The sequence below is a fragment of the Otolemur garnettii genome, unplaced genomic scaffold (assembly GCF_000181295.1).
Source record: "Otolemur garnettii isolate 467f Iridium unplaced genomic scaffold, OtoGar3 scaffold00029, whole genome shotgun sequence".
In the NCBI taxonomy this organism is placed as follows: Eukaryota; Metazoa; Chordata; class Mammalia; order Primates; family Galagidae; genus Otolemur; species Otolemur garnettii.
Window position 1 is genome coordinate 18,192,850 of NW_003852424.1, and position 22,768 is coordinate 18,215,617.

At 37.0% G+C, this 22,768-nt stretch overlaps 1 protein-coding gene across 3 annotated transcripts in view; it reads right to left on the bottom strand.

Moving 5' to 3' along the window:
• SLC17A3 (solute carrier family 17 member 3) overlaps positions 1–21,984 on the bottom strand; it is a 36,793-nt gene extending 14,809 nt beyond the window's left edge. Inside the window, exons 1-6 of one of the 3 annotated variants that reach the window (XM_003788776.3) lie at positions 21,904–21,984; positions 17,704–17,824; positions 10,383–10,594; positions 9,945–10,178; positions 9,775–9,862; positions 4,864–4,950 (exon numbers count right to left, since the gene is read on the bottom strand). In XM_003788776.3, the coding sequence (XP_003788824.1) occupies positions 4,864–4,950; positions 9,775–9,862; positions 9,945–10,178; positions 10,383–10,594; positions 17,704–17,791 (709 nt within the window). In that variant the 5' untranslated portion in view covers positions 17,792–17,824; positions 21,904–21,984. The remainder of the gene's footprint in view (positions 1–4,863; positions 4,951–9,774; positions 9,863–9,944; positions 10,179–10,382; positions 10,595–17,703; positions 17,825–21,903) is intronic. The other 2 variants (XM_023512608.1, XM_023512607.1) reach the window with 2 other exon arrangements.
• Between the last annotated feature and the right edge of the window lie 784 nt (positions 21,985–22,768).

Genomic DNA, 22,768 nt, shown 5'->3' on the forward strand with positions numbered 1-22,768 from the left:
TGTAATTTTATAATGCCATCACCTCTAAAATTACCATACATAGGGAAAATGGGAAACTGTAGCTAAATATAACTCTACTTATAAAATATTCATTATAAAAACTTTGCAGAGAGGTGGCCAACACATAGAGAATGTTTTGTAAATATTTTGTAAAATTTGGTAATGACTATTTTATAAATAAAGGTACATTTAGCTACAATTTCCCATTTTCCTCATGAATGGGGCAACTTTTGTTGCAATTTTTGGGACAAACTTTATTTCTTGACATCAGGTAATAATTTATATTCAGGGTTGTTTGGCTATTCCAGAATCTTTGTATTTTCATAAGAATTTAGTTTTCAGTGCATAAGCCTTTTATGTGTTTTGTCAGATTTATCCCCATGTTGTATACTTTTTGCATGACTGAAAATGGTACCATTGTCTTTAATTTCTTTTTTCTCTTTTTTTTTTTTTTTTTTTTTTTGAGACAGAGCCTCAAGCTATCCCCCTGGGTAGAGTGCCATGGCATAACAGCTCACAGCAACCTCCCACTCCTGGGCTCAAGCAAATCTTCTGCCCCCGCGTCCCAAGTAGCTGGGACCACAGGTGACCACCACAATGCCTGGCTATTTTTTGCTTGCAGCCATCATTGTTGTTTGTGGTAGGCCCAGGCTGAATTCTAACACCTCACCTTAGGTGTATGTGGCTGGCGCCTTAGCCACTTGAGCCACAGGCGCCAAGCTGTTGTCTTTAATTTCAATTTCTAATTCTTTAGGTTTTGTATGCCTTTGTTTTGCATTTTATAAGTATTTTTTCATTTGATCTGTAATTCTAGATTGACAGTGATTTTCTTTATCCTTTCACTACTTTAAAGATGTTGTTCCACTGCCTTCTCTCTTGAAGTGTTTCTGACAGGAATGCTGCATTTATTATCTTTGTTCCTCTGTCTAAAACATGTCTTTTAGCTTTAGCTGCTTTTGGATTTTCTCTTTATCACTGGTCTTGAGCCATTTGATTATGACATAACTTGGTGTAGTTACTTGTACTTGAGCTTCATTGATCTATTTGGATTTGTGAGTTTACCATTTCATCAAATTTGGAAATCTTTTGGATATTATCTTTTCAAATATTTTTGTTTTTGTTTCCCTATCTTATTCCTTTCTTTGGGGCATTCCACCACTTACGGATGTTCTTGTGTTATTATTATATTTTTATCTGTGTGGCTCATTTTATTTGGTTTCTATTGCTGTTTTCAAGTTCATGATTTTTTTAATGTTGTATCTAATCTGTCATTAATTCCATCCAGTGCATTTCTCACATATTTTACTTTTCATTTCTAGAAGTTTGATTTGGGTATTCTTTATATTACTGTGGTTCCACTGAATTTTACAGGGTTATGATATAGTGCAGTTATAACTTTTTTTTTTTTTTTTGAGACAGGAGCCTCAAGCTGTCCCCCTGGGTAGATTGCTGTGGTATCACAGCTCACAGCAACCTCCAACTCCTGGGCTCAAGTGAGTCTCCTGCCTCAGCCTCCCAAGTAGCTGGGACCACAGGTGCCCGCCACAATGCCCAGCTATTTTTTGGTTGCAGCCATCATTGTTGTTTGGCAGGCCAGGGCTGGATTCAAACCCACCACCTTGGGTGTACGTGGCTGGTACCTTAGCCACTTGAGCCACAGGCGCCGAGCCGTTATAACTATTTTTAATGCTTTTGTCAGCTAATTCTAAAATTTCTGTCAGCTCTGGGTTAGTTTTGATTGATTTATTATTCTCCTCATTATAGATTTTGTTTTTCTGCTTTTCTTCATGGCTCATAATCTATGGATAGAGTTAGACTTTACTAATATCTTGCTGGATGCTGAATAGTTTTATATTCCTATAAATATTTTTGAACTTTGTTCTGGGATATAATTTGTATAACCAAATCATGTGGAAATACAGTAGAACTTCTGTAAATTGACCACCTAAGGACCTATAACAAACTGGTCAACATATGGAGGTGGTCATCATAAAGAACTAGGCCTACTGTACACATACGTGTATGTAGTGCATTGTCTTTCTATGAAAATTAAGTCAACTTAAGGAGGTGGTCAATGTAGAGAGGTGGTCAGTATGGAAGTTCTACTGTCATTTGATCATTGTAGGTCTTGCCATCATCATTTAGAGAGATCCGTAGCAGTGCTTACTCTAGGGTTATTGATTTCCTACTGTTGAGGAAAAATATTTATGAGTATTCTACTCCATGACCCATGAATTATGAATTTTTCAGTCTGTCTTACAGGAAGAGTACTGAGGATTGTTCTCTAATATTTAATCCCCCACATACATATACACACAAATAACCTGATCAGTACTCTACTGAATACTCACAGGGGATCCTGCAGATCACTGAAATTTTCTCTATGTGCAGCTATCTCCCCTTAGATAATACATCCTATGAACTTTACCTATCTTACTTTCTCCTCAACTCAGAGAAAGTTCTGTTGAACTTTGCCTAAATTCCCCTTTTCTGTACCATGCCCCAGGATTCACCTCTCACAGGTCATTGTTTTTCCACTGAAATCCAATGTTTTGACAATCACTGTTTCATATATATTGTGTCTGATATTTTTTCTTTCCAACTGTTTCATACCAGAAGATACATCTAGAACGTCTAACTATGTTAGGCAAATGTAGACACTCAATACAGTTTTGTGTTTGCTTCACTGTGTCCCTGAATTACAATGGATTTTGAATGTTGAGCCTGCCTTACATTTCAAATATAAATTCTCTGAGTTATGATGTGTTATGGTTTATATATATTTATGGGTTCACTTGCTAATATTTTAAGATATCTGTGCTTAGGTTCACGAGAGATATTGGTCTGTAGTTTTCCTTTTTTGTAATATTCGTGTCTGGTTTTGGTATTAAGGCAATTCTTACCTTAAAACATGGATCTTGAAGGATTTACTCTTATTTTTTCAGGAGGTATCATTTCTTACCTGCCCATTTGGTAAAATTTGCCAATATAACCTTGTGGTCCTGGGCATTTTTGGTTGTTGTTGGAAATCTTTAAACTAAAAAGTCAATTTCTTAATGTATATGGAATATTTAAATTAGCTCTTATTTCTGGAGTGAATTTTGTTACTTTGTGTTTTTCAATTAGTTATTTTATCCAGTGATTAAACTTGTGAGACTAGAGTGTTTTGTAATATCCCCGTTATGATTTTTTTAATGTTTTTAGGGCCTATATTGAAATTTCCTTTTCATTCTTGATATTGTTATTTGTATCTTTTCTCTCTCTCTCTCCATTTGGCTAAAGATTTGTCAATGCTATTAATCTTTTCAAAGAACCAATTTTTGGTTTTAATTAACCTCTATTTTTTCCTGTTTAAATCCTTTAATTTCTGGTCTTATTTTTTATTTCTTTCTGTTCAATTTGGGTTTAATTAGCTTTTCTTTTTCTAGTTCTTAAGGCATAAGCTAAGATCATTAACTTGAGATCTTCTGTCTTTTCTAAGTATTTAATATTAAAGGTTCAGTCTAAGCACTGCCTTAATTGAATACCACAAATTTTCATATACTGATTTTCATTTCAATTCAATTAAATTTTAAAATTTGTCTTTTGTATTTTTTAACTCATTAAAGTATGCTACTTTCTTTTTAAATATTTGTGGCATTTCTAGAAACTTTCGGCTACTTATTTCTAGCTTAATTCTATTATGCTCAAAGAATAAACTTTCTATAATTTTCCATTCATTCCAATTTGTTAAAACTTGTTTTTATGGACCATAAATGATCTATCCTGGTGAGTGCTTGAAGCAAACTTGAATGTTTGAATGAAGTGTACTTCAAACTTGAATGTGTTGAATGAAGTGTACTTCATCTGTTTTCTTGTTCTATTAATTATTAAGTGAAGAATTTTGAGAATTGCATCATTAATTTTGGATATGTTTTTCTCCTTACTGTTCTATCAGTTTTTGCTTTATGTTTTTTTAAGCTCTGTTGTTAGGTGCAAATGAATTTCAGATTGCTATGTCTTCTCAGTGAACTGCTAATATTCCTTGTTTGGAAGCCACTCTTGTCAGATATTAATGTATCCATCCTGTTTTCTCTTATCAATGTGTCTATGGTACATCTTTTTCCTTGGACTCTGCAGCCCCTAAAACCCAACAAGATTCTATCTCTGCCCTCAAGATACTCACTGACTAGAAGGAGAAAGGAATATATAAACAAATAAATGCAAACTGATGAGAACTTTGAAAGTAGAACGTAAAAGTTACTGAAGTGGAAGTGGTAGAAAGAGCAGTTGTTTCTTGGTTTCTAATAGCTAATAGAAGGTTCTGGGGCAAATGTTGAGGCTGTCAAAATTCATCTGCTTAGTGTTTAGTGTGTTCTCTTTTTAAGAAACTGGAACCGTACTGAGGCTACCTCATTGCTATGATTAATCTCAGACAAAACCCATAGCAGTATCTATCTCTCTAGATTTCTTTCCTCCATCTGTCACAAACTACTGCTCTGTAAGCCTATCCCCTATTTTCTGCAATAGCAGCAGAGCATGCTTGATCATACTGCCACAATAATGCATTGTGGTGGGTTAATAGCACTTTACAATAGGCAGGAGGACTTCTCAATTTTTTGATGATAATGGTCAGAGGTGGGGAACCTATGGCCTTGGGGCTACATGTAGCCTTTTGGATCCTTGGATGTGGCCTTTTGATCAGGTGAAGCGCCACATTTAGGGATCTGGAGGGCCACATGTGTTAATTGTTCCCTTATTTTAAGATAGTTTAGCTTTTTGGATTTTTCTATCCTGACCCATTTTCTTCAAAAAGTTATATACAAAGGTACATACTCATTAGAATCATCCTGTGATTCTTCTGGGAACTTGGAGACAACTTACCAAAGATATAGAAGGTAAAAGGCCACCCCAGGGCTTGACTAATGAAGCCACCCAGGAGGGTGGCAGTGAAGCTTCCCAGAATCATTCCTACAAAGACACAAAAGTAATCCATGGAACTCTGGACTTCCACCCAACAAACACATACAGACTGGTGAATGGTAGGTTGAGTAGCAGTAACTCCACACCATAAAAAGACAAGCAGATTAGAATATATGAACTTCAGATTTATGATTGAGTTCAGATATTCTCTTGAGAACACATTTTTCTAGCAGTTCCTTATTAGCATGGCAGAAGACAACCATATTTTCTTTCCTGTTGCTCTAGTTTTTAATTACACAAGCCATATATGCTTATTGTAAAAGTAAACTACCACAAGGTACTAAAGTTTCTTTCACATGCCTACCCAATTCATTCCCATGCTTCTCTCTAAAATTAACCATTAGTAACAATTTGTTATACAATACATAATTGCACATCTTTCCCATTTTGCACATACCTAATATGTATCTACACATACAATCACCCTTTTTATGAATACATTTGGGCAATATATAGACAGTTACATTTTCTATAAGTGTTATAATATAATAACTTTTTAAATTTTCATAGCTTGACAAAGAGTGTTCTAATACGGTAGGGCATGTTCCTTTTTCACAACTTTTTCAGACATTTCTAGGGTATTGTATTTTTTTTTTTATTTTTTAGATAACTTGTCAAATTGTATATATGAACATATAGGGGTTATTTTTAAATAAGCAGGATCATAATGTTTCTATTGTTTTGTGGCTTCATTTTTTATTTAACAACTAGTCTTTGCAAATATTATAACCTAGTTGTTTGTACCCACACATTAACCTGAAATTTTTAAAAAGGGGGTTTTATAAGTATTTCCAGGTCACTGTAGATTCTATCTAGTTACTTCTGAACATAGACATAATTACTAATTTTGTAAGAGAAATGTAATTTAATATCATGCAATAGAATATTTGAATCAGACTTACTAGATTAAAGGCTATGCACATTTTAAATTTTGGTTAAATACTACTAAAGTGCCTTGTTAAAAGGCTATACCAAATTAAATGGCTAACAATATTTTCCCCTTATCTCCTTGACAACATTTAATATCCTTAAAGTTTTTAAAAATTGTCTTTTGCGAGTATAAATAAAAAAGAATATCTCATTTTAATATCCTTTTTATAATGAAATTCCACATTTTTCCACAATAAACAGGATCCTCTGTGTATTATGCTATCTGAAGTTCTCCCATCTTTAATTTTGTTTATGTTGTGTTTTGATTATCCTTTGTAGTGATCTCTACATTTACTCTTTTGCTTAGAAGGTCTTTCTACCCCACAATGTTAAAAAAAAATTCACTTAATATTTTCTTTCTCTTTTACCCATGTTTTACTTAAACATATATATTACTTGTGTTATCTCATTTAAGTACAAGTAGTCAAATTTATAATGGAGGAAACAGAGACACAGAAAAGGTAAATAACTTGCCAAAGGTCACACTGTTAATAACGGAAGAAGGCAGTATTTGAAGTAAGGTCAACTGACTCCAGGGCACAGATAGATGAAGACGGAAAACAGCACATATCTTTCACTACTAAGTCTACCAAATCTGCATCTCTTCTCTGAATTGCCTTTGCTTGACTATAAGAGGAGACAGTTTCCTGCATTCATCCAAGGTCAAGTCCCTTGTCCTCTAGACCATGTCTCTTCCAATCTATACCAGGTGTGGGGTCCTACAAGTGAGAATTCTCACTTTTCATCCTTACTTCTTTCCTCGACTCTTGATTCTTTCACATCTACACACAAATTATATCCTTATATGGCCTATGTTATAAAAAAAACCAAACAGAAATTTTCACTTCTTCAGAACTCTCTCTAAGCACTTTGACATTTCTCTGCTTCTCTTTAAGGCAAAACTTCTTAAAAAGTTGTGCTTATTGCTTCCCTTTTTTTCTCTCTTACTCCTTCTTCAGCCAACTCCTACAACACTGGCATGGCTTTTGTCAAGGTTCTTTTGATATCCACCTGTGCTGCTCACCCCAGCAGCATGTGGTACAGTTGACACTTTGCCCTTGACTGACTGTTGTCTCATGGTATCTGTTACCCACACTCTCCTTGTCTTCTTCCCACTGCCCCATAGGAAGCTTCTCAGTCCCTTTACTCAGCTGTCATTCTCTTCTGTCTGAGGTCTGAATATTGGAGGGCCTCAGGGCTATTTCCTTGGTTCCTTCTCTTATCTATGTCCTTTCTCTAAGTGGTTTGATCTAGCACTCAGGGTTTAAATACTTTCTATATGCTGAAGAATTTCAGTATATAGAAATATATACAGCTATGGATCTTCTTCCCTATCCATCAGTTCTATATGTTTTTTCATATCTCTATCTCATATCTCTTTCCAGACTGTAAAGCAATCTCTACTCAGATGCCTAATAGTTTATAGCTAGCACCTGATTTACATGCATACATTGGCTTATTTAATGCTCAAACATATGAATGTGTGTAAGAATTGTATCATATATATGTGAATATTTAACATATTGACTATCACACTGGAAAAAAATTTTTTCCATTGGGCCACAATATTTTATTAAAAAAATAGAATGAAAACTTCAAAATCAAACTATCCTTTCTCATTTAATGAAAAACTTCTTAATTTTTATCGTTTTCTGTGTGTGAGTTATATGCAACTCATATGACACCAGAATCAGTTTTTAAACTGACTGCCGTGTGAGTTGTATGTGACTCATAATATGCTTATTGACTTTGTTTCTGAGAATTGAGTCTTTTGTTATCTTTTTTTTTTTTTTTTTTTTTTTGAGACAGAGCCTCAAGCTGTCCCCCTGGGTAGAGTGCCGTGGCATTACAGCTCACAGCAACCTCCAACTCCTGGGCTCAAGCGAGTCTCCTGCCTCCGCCTCCCAAGTAGCTGGGACCACAGGCGCCCGCCACAACGCCCGGCTATTTTTTGGTTGCAGCCGTCATTGTTGTTTGGCGGGTGCGGGCTGGGGATTCGAACCCGCCACCTTAGGTGTACGTGGCTGGCGCCTTAGCCGGTTGAGCCATAGGCGCCGAGCCGTCTTTTGTTATCTTGAGAAAATAGTTCAACATTTTTTATATGTAATCAGAAAAAAGCCTAAATTGCCAATACAATTCTATGAAATAAGACCAAATAAGGAGGCATCACTTTACTGTACTTTAGACTATACTACAAGCCTATAGTTATCAAAAAAGCATGATATTGGCATAAAAATAGAAATACAGATCTATGGAACACAACAGAGAATTTAGAGATGAAACAAGCTTCATATTGCCATCTGATATTTGGCAAATCAAACAAAAGCATACATTGAGAAGAAGAATCCCTATTCAACAAATGGTGCTGGGAGAACTGGTTAGCCACATGTAAAGACTGAAACATGACCCACATCTCTCACCACTCACAAAAATCAATTCATGATGGATAAACAATTTAAATTTAAGACACAAAAACTAGGGGCAGTGCCTGGGGCCCAAAGGAGTAGGGTGCCAGCCCATATGCCAGAGGTGGCAGGTTCAAACCCAGCCCCGGCAAAAATAAAAAAAAAAGACACAAAAACTATAAAGATTCTAGGAAAAAATGTGGGAAAATCTTGTAATGATATCAGCCTAGGGAAAGAATTTATGAAGATCCTAAAGGCAATCATAGCAACAGCATTAATAAATAAATGGGACCTGGTCAAGTTAAAAAGTTTCTACATAGCTAAGGACATAACCAACCAAGCATAGAGACAATCTACAGAATAGGAGAAAATATTTGCATACTACACATCTGACAAAGGGCTAATAAGCAGAATCTACAAAGTATTTAAGCAAATCATGATCAAACAACTCATTAATAACTGGGCAAGAGACATGAACAGAAACTTTTCTCATGAGGACAGACGAATGGCCAAACAACACATGAAAAAAATGCTTGTTGTCCCAAATATTCAAAAAAAAAAATGAAAATCAAAACCACTTTGAGATATCACCTAACCTTAGTGAGAATGGCCCACATCAGAGTCTCAAAGTTTCAGATGTTCATGTAGATGTGGAAAGAAAGGAACACTTCTACACTGTTGGTGAGACTGCAAACTACTACAGCCTCTATGGAAGAAAGTATGGTAATCCCTAAAAGAAGTAAAAGTAGACCTACTATCTGATTCTATAATACCACTACTAGGTATTTGCCCAAAAGGAAAAAAAAAGACATTTTATCATAAAGACATTTGCACTTGAATGTTTATAACAGCAAAATTCCCAATTGCAAAGATGTGGAAACACCCAAAGTGCCCTTCAATACATAAATGGATTAACAAATTGTGATATATGTATGCCGTGGAGTACTACTCAGCCATAAAAAGATGGAGATTTTGTATCTTTTGTAACAAACTGGATGGAACTAGAGAACATTCTCCTAAGCAAAGTTTCATAAATAATGGAAAAACAAGCATCACATGTACTCAGTACTGGACTGGATTTAGGAGATTAACAACTACATGCTTACATGAGAGAAAAATTCAGTGAAATCCAAATATGAATGAAGAGGAAAAGGCATATATAAATTGTCACTCAATGGGTACATTGCACAGATATATTGCCCACTTCCTGGGTGAAGGACATAACTACAATCAATTTGACTACATAAAAATATTATTTTTAAATGGCAAAAATCATATAATATGCAAAGTCATGCCACTACAACCTAGGGAAACTAACTGAAAGTCATGTCACAGGCAAAGGACCGGTCTCTTTAACTAATAAATACTTTACTGACATTTGAGCAGAAGATGAAGAACTATGCAACAGAAAATTGTTAAGGAACCCTGTGGAAGAATGTTGGATTATTGTGTGCTCATTTGGCTTATTTGTCTTTACCTGATAAAGCAATGCTGCAGAGTCTGCTTCGTTCATGTGGAGGACCCCATTTTTCCCAAAGTGCAAACTGACCCCCAGATCCTATGCCCTGAAATAAATAATGAGAGTTTTTGGTATGTGTTGCCATGTAGAAATTCATATTCAGTTCATATTTTTAAAGTATTGAGTACCTGGCTTAGACCATGGACTATTCGAGTTACAATGAGGGAAGCTATTCCAAAGTCAGCAGCCAAAGGGGTGAGAAGAGCAAGAACCGAAGATGCAAGCAAAGCACAACCAAACACTCGCTTTGTTCCTATTCTTCCAGCCAGGTATCCACTGAGAGCCAGTGTCAGTATCATGCCATAGCTGATAGAGCTGAAGATGATGCCTTGAATTTTGGGGCTCCAGTCATACAAAGGAACCTCAGAGAAAGAGAAAATTTTCTAGTAAAATCTTATATGGAAAAGTTCTTACATTCTCTAAGAAGGTTCTTTAGATCTTTCGCTAGCTTTCAAATTACTGTTTTCTCAATAAAAATTTTTAAACATATAAACCCTAAAAAAAAATAAATATCACACAAACAAACAGCAAAACAAGTGCACCAGTTTAAATTTTGCATTGCTTACCCCTGCAGGAAGACTCTTTGGGGTTTTATTTCCGCCTCCAAGAGAATCAACAGGCAGCCACTCGGTGGAGCTATTAAGCAGGGATTGATGGTCTGTGCTGTTGACCATGGCTACCATGGTGATGTACATGATAATATTCTGTGCTACCAGTGACAAGTTGCAGAAATGTACAATGAGGGCCAACCCATAGCGAGTGGAACATAAGCCTAGAACTGGAAAAATTATGACATCACATTAGAGCTTTTTAAAATGAGCTGACATTAGTTGTTCACAGCTGTAACATAAAAAAGTAGTGCAGATTATCACCTATGATTTAAATGACACTTCTATTGGTTTTAGGAAAGGAAGATACAAAAAGATCATTGAGTTGAACCAGGGCTTTTTATACCATACCTTTATAGAGCCTGACTTACTATAGGGCATTCTGTCTTTCCTGTGATTTTGTCTCTCCCATTCCTAGGTCATCATGTTTATAGTTGATGAAATTACTCACAAGGAAATACATATAACACAAATATACCAAAAGGAAATATATATGAACATGTATGCATATTTAAATTAGTATATATAATTTGTAATATATTACATAAATTTGCATGTGTAATTACATATATATGTAGTGTATGTATATATACACTACATGTATCATATAACATATATGTCATGTATAATGTATATAAATTATATATAGATATATAAAATATAGTTTAAATTTCAAAGAAGTTGTTCCCTGATATAGATGACTATTCTACTCAAATGTTCAGGCATGGAGGACAAAGCTTCATTTAAATTTGGAAATTAATCCCTTATAAAGATTTTCTCACTGGAGAAATTGACACTCACAAACTTTAAAAAATAAAGTGACAAAATACTGGAAAAAGAAATGAGCACAGCATTCACATAATCTGTATTTGCACATCCAGGAAAGATGGCAACTTAAAAACAAACATTTTACTCTCACTTTCTTAGATCCTGGCTGTATTGTCCAAAAAATGTAAAACATAGTGAAATCAGCTCCTGTGATTGAAATTAAATAATAGAATAGTTCAGAAATTGAAATGTGAGAAAAATCAATTAGATGAGATCAAATGGTACAAAAACATCAAAGGCCAGCTCTCTACTCAACTTCTTAAAAAGTCCTGCAGTGTTATATTGAGTAGAAGATATCGTAGTAGAACATAGCTAACAGTCTAATTTGAAGAGCAAATGAAGTATGTGAGGCAGGAAGCTTTATCTATCTCATCTCAGATTTCTTAAAAGAAAAAAAAAAACTTTAGGCAGAAGAGGCTTTTGGAATCCTTTCCACTGCCTTTACTTTTTTTCTTGTGGGAAGAAAAGGGACTTTAATCGAGTTTAGGTAAATAGCGTATAGCTCAGTATCTTCTCCCACTTACCTAGAAGCTCTCTACTGTCCCAGCAGCTATTTAACAGAGCAAGTCTGGGTTTGTAAGTTCACCCCATACCTGGATAGGTATTCTGTTCAATTCAGGGAAATAGCAGGGAGTTGGACTGACCACCCTTCCAAGCCATTTCTGGTCCAGATTTTATATCTTCAATCAATCATTAAACAAAATACTTATTTCTCACCTCTAATATCAGGCCATGGAGGTGTAGCAGAAAACAAAGTAGATAAATGGGTCTGTGTTTGTGGACTTCACATTTTGGGGGGAGCACAAAAATAAGGGAAACAAAACAGTAAATTATATAATGTTTTAGGGGGTGGTAAGTGCTGTGGTGAAAATAAAACAAGAAAGGGCAGAGTCCTAATGACATCCCAGAAAGTTGGCCATGCAGATGTCTGGGGAAAGAGCCCACACTAAGTAGAGGGAACAGCCCTGAGGCAAGATGGCGAGTGCCTGGTGTGTTCAAAGAACCAAAAAGATGTGAATATGACAGAGTGGAGTGAGCCAGAGGTAGAAGAGGAGATGAGAGGAAAGAGAGATAATGGGGTCTGAATCCCTCAAAGCCATGTGGGCCATTGCAGGTACTTTGGATTTTACTTTGAGTGGGATGGAAAGGTTTTGAGGAGAAGTGGGACATGATATGACTTACATTTTGAGGGCATCTCTTCAGCTTCAGAATGGAGAATGAAATGATAGGGAAGAAATGCAATTTGTAAGTTTCTGCAGTAATCCAGGAGAGAAGTGAAGCTAGCTTGGGCTAGAGTGGTGGCAGTAATTGAGGTGTGATAATATCCTAGACAAATCCCAGCATGGGAAAAACACTGGAATTAGAGTTTCAATTTTACAGATGGGCAGAGGGCAAGGGGGCTGGGGATTGAAGAGGTTTTTATTCTAAACAACTAGAAGAATGGATTTTCACTTCATGAAGAACAGCGTTCTGTGGAAACAGGTTTGGGAGGTGGGATGATAAAGAGCCTGATATTGGACATGTTAAAAGAGAATTTCCTCTTAAGCACCCAGGAGAAGGCATTTGGAACACTTTTGGATAGAGTTTAGAAGAGAAGGAGCAGTTGAAGTATAACACTGGGACCTAATAACCTACAGAGGATACTTAAAGCCATGCGAATTGGGAAATAAAATAAATAGAGAAGAGAACAAATATTAACTTTGGGACTCTCCACAGTTTAGAGGATGGATAAATGGGGGAACCAACAAAGGAAAGTGGAAAGGAATGGTCAGTTAAGTGGGAAGAAAACCAGGAGAGTATGGTGTCCTGGAAGCTCAGGGGACAAGAGTTTTACGGAAGAGGGAATCAGTGTGTCAGGTGTTCCTGTTGGGCCACATAACATGATGCCTGAGAATTCATTAACAAAATCCTCACAACATTGTGAGACAGCTATTACTGCTATCCTGATTTTATAAATGAAAAAATAAAGGCACAAAAAGGCCAGCTCACAATGTACCTCAGGTGTCTACCTCTTAATCACTGTATCACGTGTACGTGGTGGCTTGTGTTTTATTCCAGATGATTCCATGAGAATACCTCTGCTACAACCCAAGTGCAACCATCTGTAGGGATTACATGGCTATATGATGTGGGAAGAAAGGATATTCCCTAGGTCTTCAAGAAGATCTCAAAACTTCAAGGAAAGAAGTGTCTTGAGATTAACTTCAAAGAAGCTTCCCCTCAAGGCTATGCTATCATCTCTTTGAAGAAGAGAAGAAGAAATAGAAGAAGAAGAAATTTGGAGGAAACATGCTGAATTAGAGCAGGAACTCAAATGCACTATCTTTGTTAAGGTTTTCTTTCTGATTCAGGGCTAGGTGGTGACTGCCTTTGTCAATCAAATCAACTAGTAATTTGTAAGTTTTTGTGGTCTCTGATTTCCCCAAATTGCATTGGGACTCTGGATGCCAAAGGGTATTAGCATTCCAAGATTGATGGCTTACAAATGAGGATGTTGAACCCCTGCCTCAAGAGGTTGCTCAAAGATTAAAAGAATGGTAAAACATAACTATAGCCTAGAAAGTAGAAGGGAAGAGGAGAAAGAGGGGAGAGGAGGGCAGAGGCGGGAGGAGGGAGGGTTTTGGGGGGACCTCACCTAATGTGCATGATGCAATGATACATTTCAAAACTATTAAGAAAAGAATATAATTGTGATTAATGTGTTAATCAGTTCAATGTAAGCATTTCACATTGTATATCAAATCAGTACACTGAACCCCATAAATGCATCAATGTACACGGTTATGATTTAATAAAAAAAATTTAAAAAGAAGCTTAGCCACATGCTTGCTAGATGTTAAGTATTCCCTATAGACTATTTGTGTCCCTTAAAGTTATTTGTGTCCTGTGTCCATTGTAAATGAATTATACCAATTGTGTCTGCTCTAATGGATTGGTGCTAGTGCTATGCTGACAAGTATTTTCAGTGATCATTCCTTGTTATATGTGAATGTGTGAATTTGTATTTGCATGAGAAAGTGGGAATTTGTAAATATCTTAGGGCATACTATTTAAGCACTGAAAGAGGCACTGACCTCATGGACTTTTGAAACTGGGAGGTTATATTGATAAATTTAATAGTACTTTATTCAAAGTCCCAGATGCTTGTTTTTTCACTTATGTGATAGAGAAACCCTGTGGAGACTCCTGGTAATTACCAACTCATGGTCTTCTCACATTTGTGTAATGCCCTCCCCTTGAGTGAGGGCAGGACCTATGACTTGCTTCTATCTAATAGAATATGGCAAAGGTGGCTCGGGGCCTGTGGCTCAAGCGGCTAAGGTGCCAGCCACATACACCTGAGCTGGTGGGTTTGAATCCAGCCTGGGCCCACTGGACAACAATGATGGCTTCAACAAAAAATAGCCAGGTGTGTGGCAGGTGCCTGTAGTCCCAGCTACTTGGGAGGCAGAGGAGTTGGACGTTGCTGTGAGCTGTGATGCCCTGGCATTCTACCCAGGGTGACAGCTTGAGGCTCTGTCTCAAAAAAAAAAAAAAAAAAAAAATTGCAAAGGTGATGGGATCCCATGATTACATTATGTTATGTAAGACTTTGTCTCAGCAGATTGGGAATAGACACTCTCTCATGGGCTTGATGAAGTAAGCAGAAAGTTGGAGAAACCGACATAGTGAGGAACTATGGATACCCTCTAGAACCTGAGAATGGCCTTCAGCCAAAATCAGTCAAAAGCCAGAGACCTTAGTCATATAGCTATTAGAAAGTTAATTCTTCCAACAACCTGAATAACTCTGAAAGTAGGTTCTTCTTTAGTCTACTATCCAGATAAGAATGCAACTAAGTCAACTACTCAATTGCAACCTGTGAGACCCAAAGAAGAAGAACCAGCTAAGCCAAGCGCCTGGAACTCTGACTCGCAGAAACTATGAGATAATGAATGTGTGTTGTTTTAGGATACTAAGTTTATGGTAATACACTTACAAGAATAGAAAATGAATACAGTTGGCAAAAAAAAAAAAAATACAAAATATTTGATTGACTACACAAGAATTTTTGGTGGGGAGTAAAAGCAGAAAGATATTTGCATTTGTCATGAGACTAAAATGATACAACACCATTGTCTTGAAGAATATGCATAAAAATCTAAGGAACAATAGAAAAACACCCAAAACAATCATGTAATGCATAAAGCTGCAGTCCCCACATCCCAGGCTGCACACTGGTACAGGTCCATGGCCTGTCAGAAAGCAGGCCACACAGCAGAAGGTGAGCTGAGGGTAAGGAAGTGATGCTTCACCTGTATTTATAGCTGTGCCCCATTGCTCGCATCACTGCCTGAGCTCCACTTCCTATCAGGTCAGCAGAGGCATTAGATTCTCATAGGATCAGGAGTCCTACTGTAAATTGGCATGTGAGGGATCTAGGTTGCATGTTTCTTATGAGAAATTAGGGTGGACCTGAGCCTATGATGCTAGCAGTGGGATTATCCTGTTGCAGGAAAACAAGCTCAGGGGTCTCACTGATTCTGCATTATGGTGAGTTGTATAATTACTTTATTATATATTACAATGTAATAATAATGGAAATTAAGTGCACAATAAATGTAATGTGCTTGAATCGTCCCCAAATTATTCACAGTGGACAATTCCACTGTCCATGGAAAAATTGTCTTTCATGAAACCAATTCCTGATACCAAAAAGATTGGGGAATGCTGGTATAAAGGTCGTTGTGGCAATTAATAGGGGAAAGCTAGGTGATTATAAGTACTGCTAAGATCACTGGTTAAATATGTGAGAAATTGGCTAGACACAGTAGCTCACACCTGTCTTCCTAGCACTCTGAGAGGCCAAGACAGGAAGATTGCCTGAGGTCAGGAGAGGAGCCAGAGCAAAAGCAAGACCCTATCTCTACAAAAAACATAAAATTAGCTGTCTGTGGTGGGTGCCTATAGTTCCAGCTACAAGGCTGGGGCAAGAGGATCCTTTGAGCCTAAGAGTTTGAGGTTGTAGTGAGCTGTGACGATGCCACTGCACTCTACCCAGGTGATAGAGTGAGCCTCTGTCTCAAAAAAAAAAGAGAGAGAGAGAAAGAGAGAGAGAGAACAATAATGTTGGAGTATTATTATGTTTTAAATCAAAATAAAACCTAGTTATAATACAATAGTACTACATTTTGTTGAATTGAAGCCATCACTGATTTTAAGATACATTATTTTTGTTCCATTATATGATTGACATTAGCGAAGTTAATAGGTCCAAAATTAAATCTCTGAGGTCCACCATCACCAAACTTGCTTTACTGGAGTCTTTCTCAACTCAAGTGATAGAAATCCCATCCTTTTAAACACTTCGGAATCCTTGATCTGGAACACACTATTGTCTCTTCATTCAACCCCTTCTTGCCAGAGCCACTGTTATCTTTTGGTTTAAGGCTGATTTTGTGTGGTTGTAGCCACCAACATCTCCTGCCTGGATTTTTGCCAATAGCCCTCTGCTTGGTTCCTTGCTTCCAATCTACTCTTAGTATTGCAGTTGGAGCGCTCTCATTATATCAGAAATCAATTATCTCTTCTTCTGTTCAAAATCTTCCATGTAATTTCATTTTTTGTTCAGATGCAAAACTAAAGTCTCTACAGTGGCCAACAGAAATAAAATATGTAAACTTTTGCCTCATAATTTTCCTTTCTTAGGAATAAACCCTGAGGAAATAATTCCAAATGTGGACAAGTGTCATGTTAAAGAATGTTCACATATCACATAGGTGATATAATAGCTGTCATATAGAGTTCATGTACATATAATAGCCAAGTAGCATATATAGTTCATATATGTAAAAAAACAAAAAAACCCACACTTAAATATCCAATCACAAGAAGATTTTCATGTCAATGATACTTCATCTATTAGATATGTTGGAATATAATATGTATCCTTGAAGAACAACATTTGTGACTATTATGAGGCAATATGGAAAAGTATGTTGCCAAGTTTAAAAAGTAGCATGAAGTATGTAGTACAGAACCATGAAAAAATGCATATGAAATGAAGGCAATTAAAAATTATAGTGGTTACCTTAAGTTTATAAAAATCTTTTCATTTTTATAATTTTTGAAATTTCTGTAGTTAGTGTTTCTTACTTTACTTAAGTAATACAATTATGTTTAAAATATTACATGTGATCCACAGAAAAAACAATGTTATGGGTAAACAATTCAGTAGCAATTATCAAGAACATAAATGAATATGGATAAAGATTAGAAGGTAGCTGTCAAAAATAAAAGATCTTTTTTAGAATAGCAGTATTTATACTTGCAAGATGTACATTAAAAATTATTTGATTTGTAAAAAGAATTTAACAACTTAAAAGTTATAAATTCATTTTCTTGTATTAATACTTTGCAGAAAAGAATCTGCTGTAAAGTTCTAAAACCAAGCAGTTAAGATTTAATTTACCTTTCCCGGGGAGCTTCTTGTCCACTTGCATATCTTGAGAATGCTTACTCTCCCCTCTGGTGAGCCTCAACTCCGTCATGGTGGACATTGTGTTTCTCCTTGCCTGGTGAATGGTTTTCACCTATCAGAATAATATGTAATCCACAAGTGTCACTCAAGCGACAGGGACTCCTTTAAAACATTTAAACAGGGCACCAAGAAAACAGAAGTTTGCCCATTCCATCTGGTTGGGGTATAGGGAAGTTCATTGTCCCCTCTTGGTTCAACTTAACAGGTATGCTGCCCCTAAGGTTTGGGACTGTTTATTATTTAGGATCTAGAGTATTCACCGTGTGCCAGTTTATGAGTGCTGGCTGTGGAGGTAGGCATTCCCAAGCTCAAGCCCAGACTGGTGTTTTATCTAGTGTGCCAAATGACACCAGAAGTAAATTTATGTACTTTAGTTTCCCTATCTGTTGTTATTTATTTAGACAGTCTCATTATATCATCCTTGGTTGAATGCTGTGCCATCACTGCTCACAGCAACCTCAAACTCTTGGGCTTAAGCTATTCTCTTGCCTCAGCCTCCCAAGTAGCTGGGAATACAGGCACATGCCACAGCACTCAGCTATTTTTTTGTTGAAGTCGTCATTGTTGCTTTTTAGCTGGCTTAGGCCGGGCTTGAACCCGCCAGCTTCAGTGTATGTGGCCAGTGCCCTACCTACTGAACTACGGGTGCTGCCCTGTTTTTAATAACAACACCATCTTCATCAAAAAGTTGTTGTAAGGCTTAAATAGATTGCACATGCCAAGCACAGTGTCAGGCACTCTAATACATCTACTTGCATAATACTGTATTATTATCATTGTTACTGAGCTACCACTTCATGGCTGTGCTACTCTGGAATCCTCTACCTGCACCTGAGAACCTGGCCTCTACTGCCCCTGACAACTTCCTCATTAGAGCCACCGTGAGTGTTGCGGATATGTGTACCACTAATCACTGGGGGCCAAATTTGCATAAGGAGATGGAAACATTCAAATCCCATATTATTATTGTCCACAGTTTGATGATATATCTATAGACATCTAAAACTACCTAACACAGAGGCCCTGACCTTTCTACTTATTAGGATCTTTTTTTCCTTTTGAGACACAGTCTCGCCCTGTCACATTGGGTAGAATGCCATGGTGTCATAGCCCACAGCAACCTCAAACTCCTGGGTTTGAGCTGTCCTCTTGCCTCAGCCTCCCCAGTAGCTGGGACTTTATGTGCCTGCCAGAATGCCCAGCTAGTTTTTTTATTTTTAGTGGAGCTGGGGTCTCACTTTTACTCAGGCTGGTCTTGAACTCCTGAGCTCAGGCAATCTACCCACCTTGGCCCCCCAGTTATTAGGATCTTTTAATACTCAAGGGGATTATGTGTTGCTGTGTGCTATGTTTGGTTCTCAGTTGGTTAAATTTATCAATCTCTTAAAAAAAATCTCAGACATATAACCACATATGTGTATGCTCCTAATAAACCAAATGTGTTGGCCTAATATATTAAATCATTAAATCACCTAAACACTAGTACTTAGCCAGAACTGCTCTGATACCATTGTTACAAAATGGGGAATGACATGTTAGTATCTCTTTATAATAAAAGTTTCATTATGCAGAGTTGTGGAGTTTTTTTCTTTTTTGGCCAGTGAGCAGCCCCTTTGCTAGGTCATACAGTTGGACTCTTTCTGGCAGTTGCGCTCATGAGTGTTGCTTCTCTTTGCTACTGTCAAACAGTGAGTAGTGATAGAGATGGTTGCTCTTTTCTTTTCTTGGATCCCACTTTTCCTCAACTGCTTGACCTATATGCAGAACCCAAATCCATTCATACTTATGTAAATAAATTTTACATGTAGGTATATGTACTTATAAACGAAACAAAAATCATGGACACACTTCCGTCTATTCTCCTCTACATATTAATTTATCTGTAAGACATCTGTAATGATGTCACTGTCTTTTTGTGTTATACCTATTGTATTAGTACTTTTTTACTTTAGTGTCTCCTTTTTAAAGAATCACTATGAAATCATGACTTTAAATGGTTCAATTTCAGTGTGATTAAAGTTTTCTTTTCATACTAAAACTATCCTACATGACTTAGCATCAGGTTTAAAGTGTGGCCTTGGATGTCTTTGTTTCTTGCCATTTTGTTCCTTTAAACAGCTTTATTGAGGTATAACTGAGATACAATAAACTGCACTTAAAGTTTACAATTCCATAAATTGTGAAGCATATATACATCTGTAAGACAGTGCAATCAAAATAGTGAATATATATAGTTAGCCCTCTGTATCTCTAGATTACACATCTGCAGATTCAACCAATTGTGGGACAAAAATATTAGGTTAAAAAAAAAAGAAGAGAAAAATAAAAAGCAACAATACAACCATAAAAAATAATTCACATTTAAAATACAGTATAACAACTATGTACACAGCATTTACATTGTAGTAAATATTATAAGTAATCTAGAGATAATTTAAAGTATATGAGAGAGTACATAGGTTATATGCAAATACTGTATCATTTTATATCAAGGACTTGAGAATCTATGGAGTTTGGTATCCAAGGGGGTCTAGATCAATCTCCTGTGGATATCAAGGGAGTGGGGTGCAAATGTACATTATTTCCCAAAAGTTTTCTTGTATCCTTTTGTGAGAGCCAAACTAGCTCCATTTTGTTGTTCACAGCACAAGCTCCATTCTTGGCTGTTTACAGCACAAGCCCCATTCCTGGCTGTTTACTGCATAAGTTCCATTCCTAGCCCCTCTGCCCCAACCTCTGCCAGTGAAACCTGCAGGGCCACTCCCTGCTGCCTCTCCCCCACCCCAGGTTGCACAGCCACTGAGCCGTAAACTGAGTCACCTTAGGCAAACAGCTGCTATAATAAACAATAAGTTTCTATTACCTAGAAATACAGGTAATCAGGCTGCACCAACTCTAGCCCCCGGTTAAGGGACCCCCCCACCCCTCACCTGTACCAATCCAAATTCACCTTTACTAGTGAAATCATCAGCTACCAATGCAAATCCTCCTTTACTTCCTCCTTTACTAATGAAATCACCAACCACCAATGAAAAGTATACTCGTATCCGACCCTACCCCTCTTGCTTTCTGTACCCCATAAAAACTTCCTCCACCCCAGGTTCAGGGCTCCTCCTCGGTGTGTACACTAGGAGAGTCCAAACCCGGGTTTGAATAAAACCTCACCTCATGCCTTTTACATTGGAGTGTGTCTTGAATTCGTCTGTTGGGGCTGTTTGAGAGAATTTTCGGACCTAACACTATTGTAACATCCCCTATTCTCTTTGCTATACTACCCCTGGCAAGCAGTGATATGCTTTCTCTGATACAGCTTAATTTGTGTTTTCTAGAAATGGAATCATACAATATACACTCACTTTTTTCCTGATTTATTTCACTCAGTATAATTATTTTGAGATTCATTCATGTTATACATATTAATAATGTCTTATTTATTATTTGGTAATATTCCATTGCCTGATTATAAGACAATTTGTCTATCCACTTATTTTTTTTGGCAGAGGCCAGGTTTGAACCTGCCACCTTCAGTATATGGGGCTGGTATCCTATTCCTTGAGCCACAGGCGCCACCCTATCCATTTATGTTTTGATTACAAATTGCATTCTTTTCAGATTTTGACTATTACAAATAAAGCCATTGTGAGCATTCATGCACAGGTCTTTGTATAGAATGCACTTTCATTCTACTTAGGAATGGAATATCTGGATCATATGATAAGTGTATGAATACCGTTTTAAGAAAATGGCGAACTGTTTTTGAGAATGGTTATCCCGGTTTACATTCCCACTAATAGTATATGAGAATTCCAGATCCTTTATATATTTACCAATTTAGTATGATCAGTCTTTTAAATTTTACACATTTTCAAAGGCATGTAGTAATATTTCATGTGATATTAGTTTGCATTTCTCTAATGAAGTTGAACAGATTTTCATGGATTTATTTGTCATCAATGTATCTGCTTTAGAGAAATATTTCTTTAAATCTTTGCAATGGACATTCTAATTCTATGGAGTGGCCAGGTCATTTAAAAAATAGGCCTTCATTTCTAGGGAAATTGCTCTAGTCGGCTGTTATATAGAAAGAACTCTTGGAAATCCTTCATATCAACAGCAAAATAAGTGACTTACCGACAATGTCTGAGGAAAGGCTTCCAGATAGACTCTGTGTTTCCTCTAGCCTTGCTCCCCTAATCTTCTTGCTTGAGGCAGACAGCTGAGGATTCTTTGCCACCCTAGGACTTAAACGGTTAATCATTAATGAATTCCTGGAACAAGAAGTTGATTGAGAAGGGCCCTTGCCAAGTGCTTTTTAGGGAAGTTTTCAGAAAGGCATACCCTCTGATTATGGAATTCTGAGCCCCTCTGCTCTTCCTCCTGCTTTTTTTTTCTTCCCTGTAAGGCAAAAATGAAACAAAGTTTATGGAGGAATAGAAAGATAGGTTAATAAATTAAGAGCAAGATTACAAAGCAAGATACATTTACCATAGACCAGGGGATAAACATCCATTGTCATGACAAAAAGGCCAAGGGGCAGAGGCAATAAGGCCCCTCTTGCTTTTTGGCTACTATAAGGTGACCAGATTTTAACATTGGTAAAGCAGGACACCATTGGGGGGAGGGGGGGTTGTGGCGTGGGGGGCGGGGCCTGACAACAATGCAAACTTTGATAAGCAGTTCTGGATAATCAGTTCTCAACAATTATTTGTTATTATTAAAGTTTAACATTATAAAATTAACAAAAATAATATAAAATGCATATCCTGGCGAAATAGCCACATGGCAGCCAAAAACCAAAAACTGTATATTCCCTTCCTGTTCTCCCGTGTTCCCTAGCTTGTCCTGCATTCTTTCCAAAAATCGGAGCTTTTCTAAAATGCTGCAGGATGCAGGACAAATTGTTAAAAATCGGGACTGTCCTGCCAAAAGCCGGATGTCTGGTCACCTTACTCTAGAGAGGGGGGGCTACTTGTTTGTTCCAGACAGTTTGGCTCCT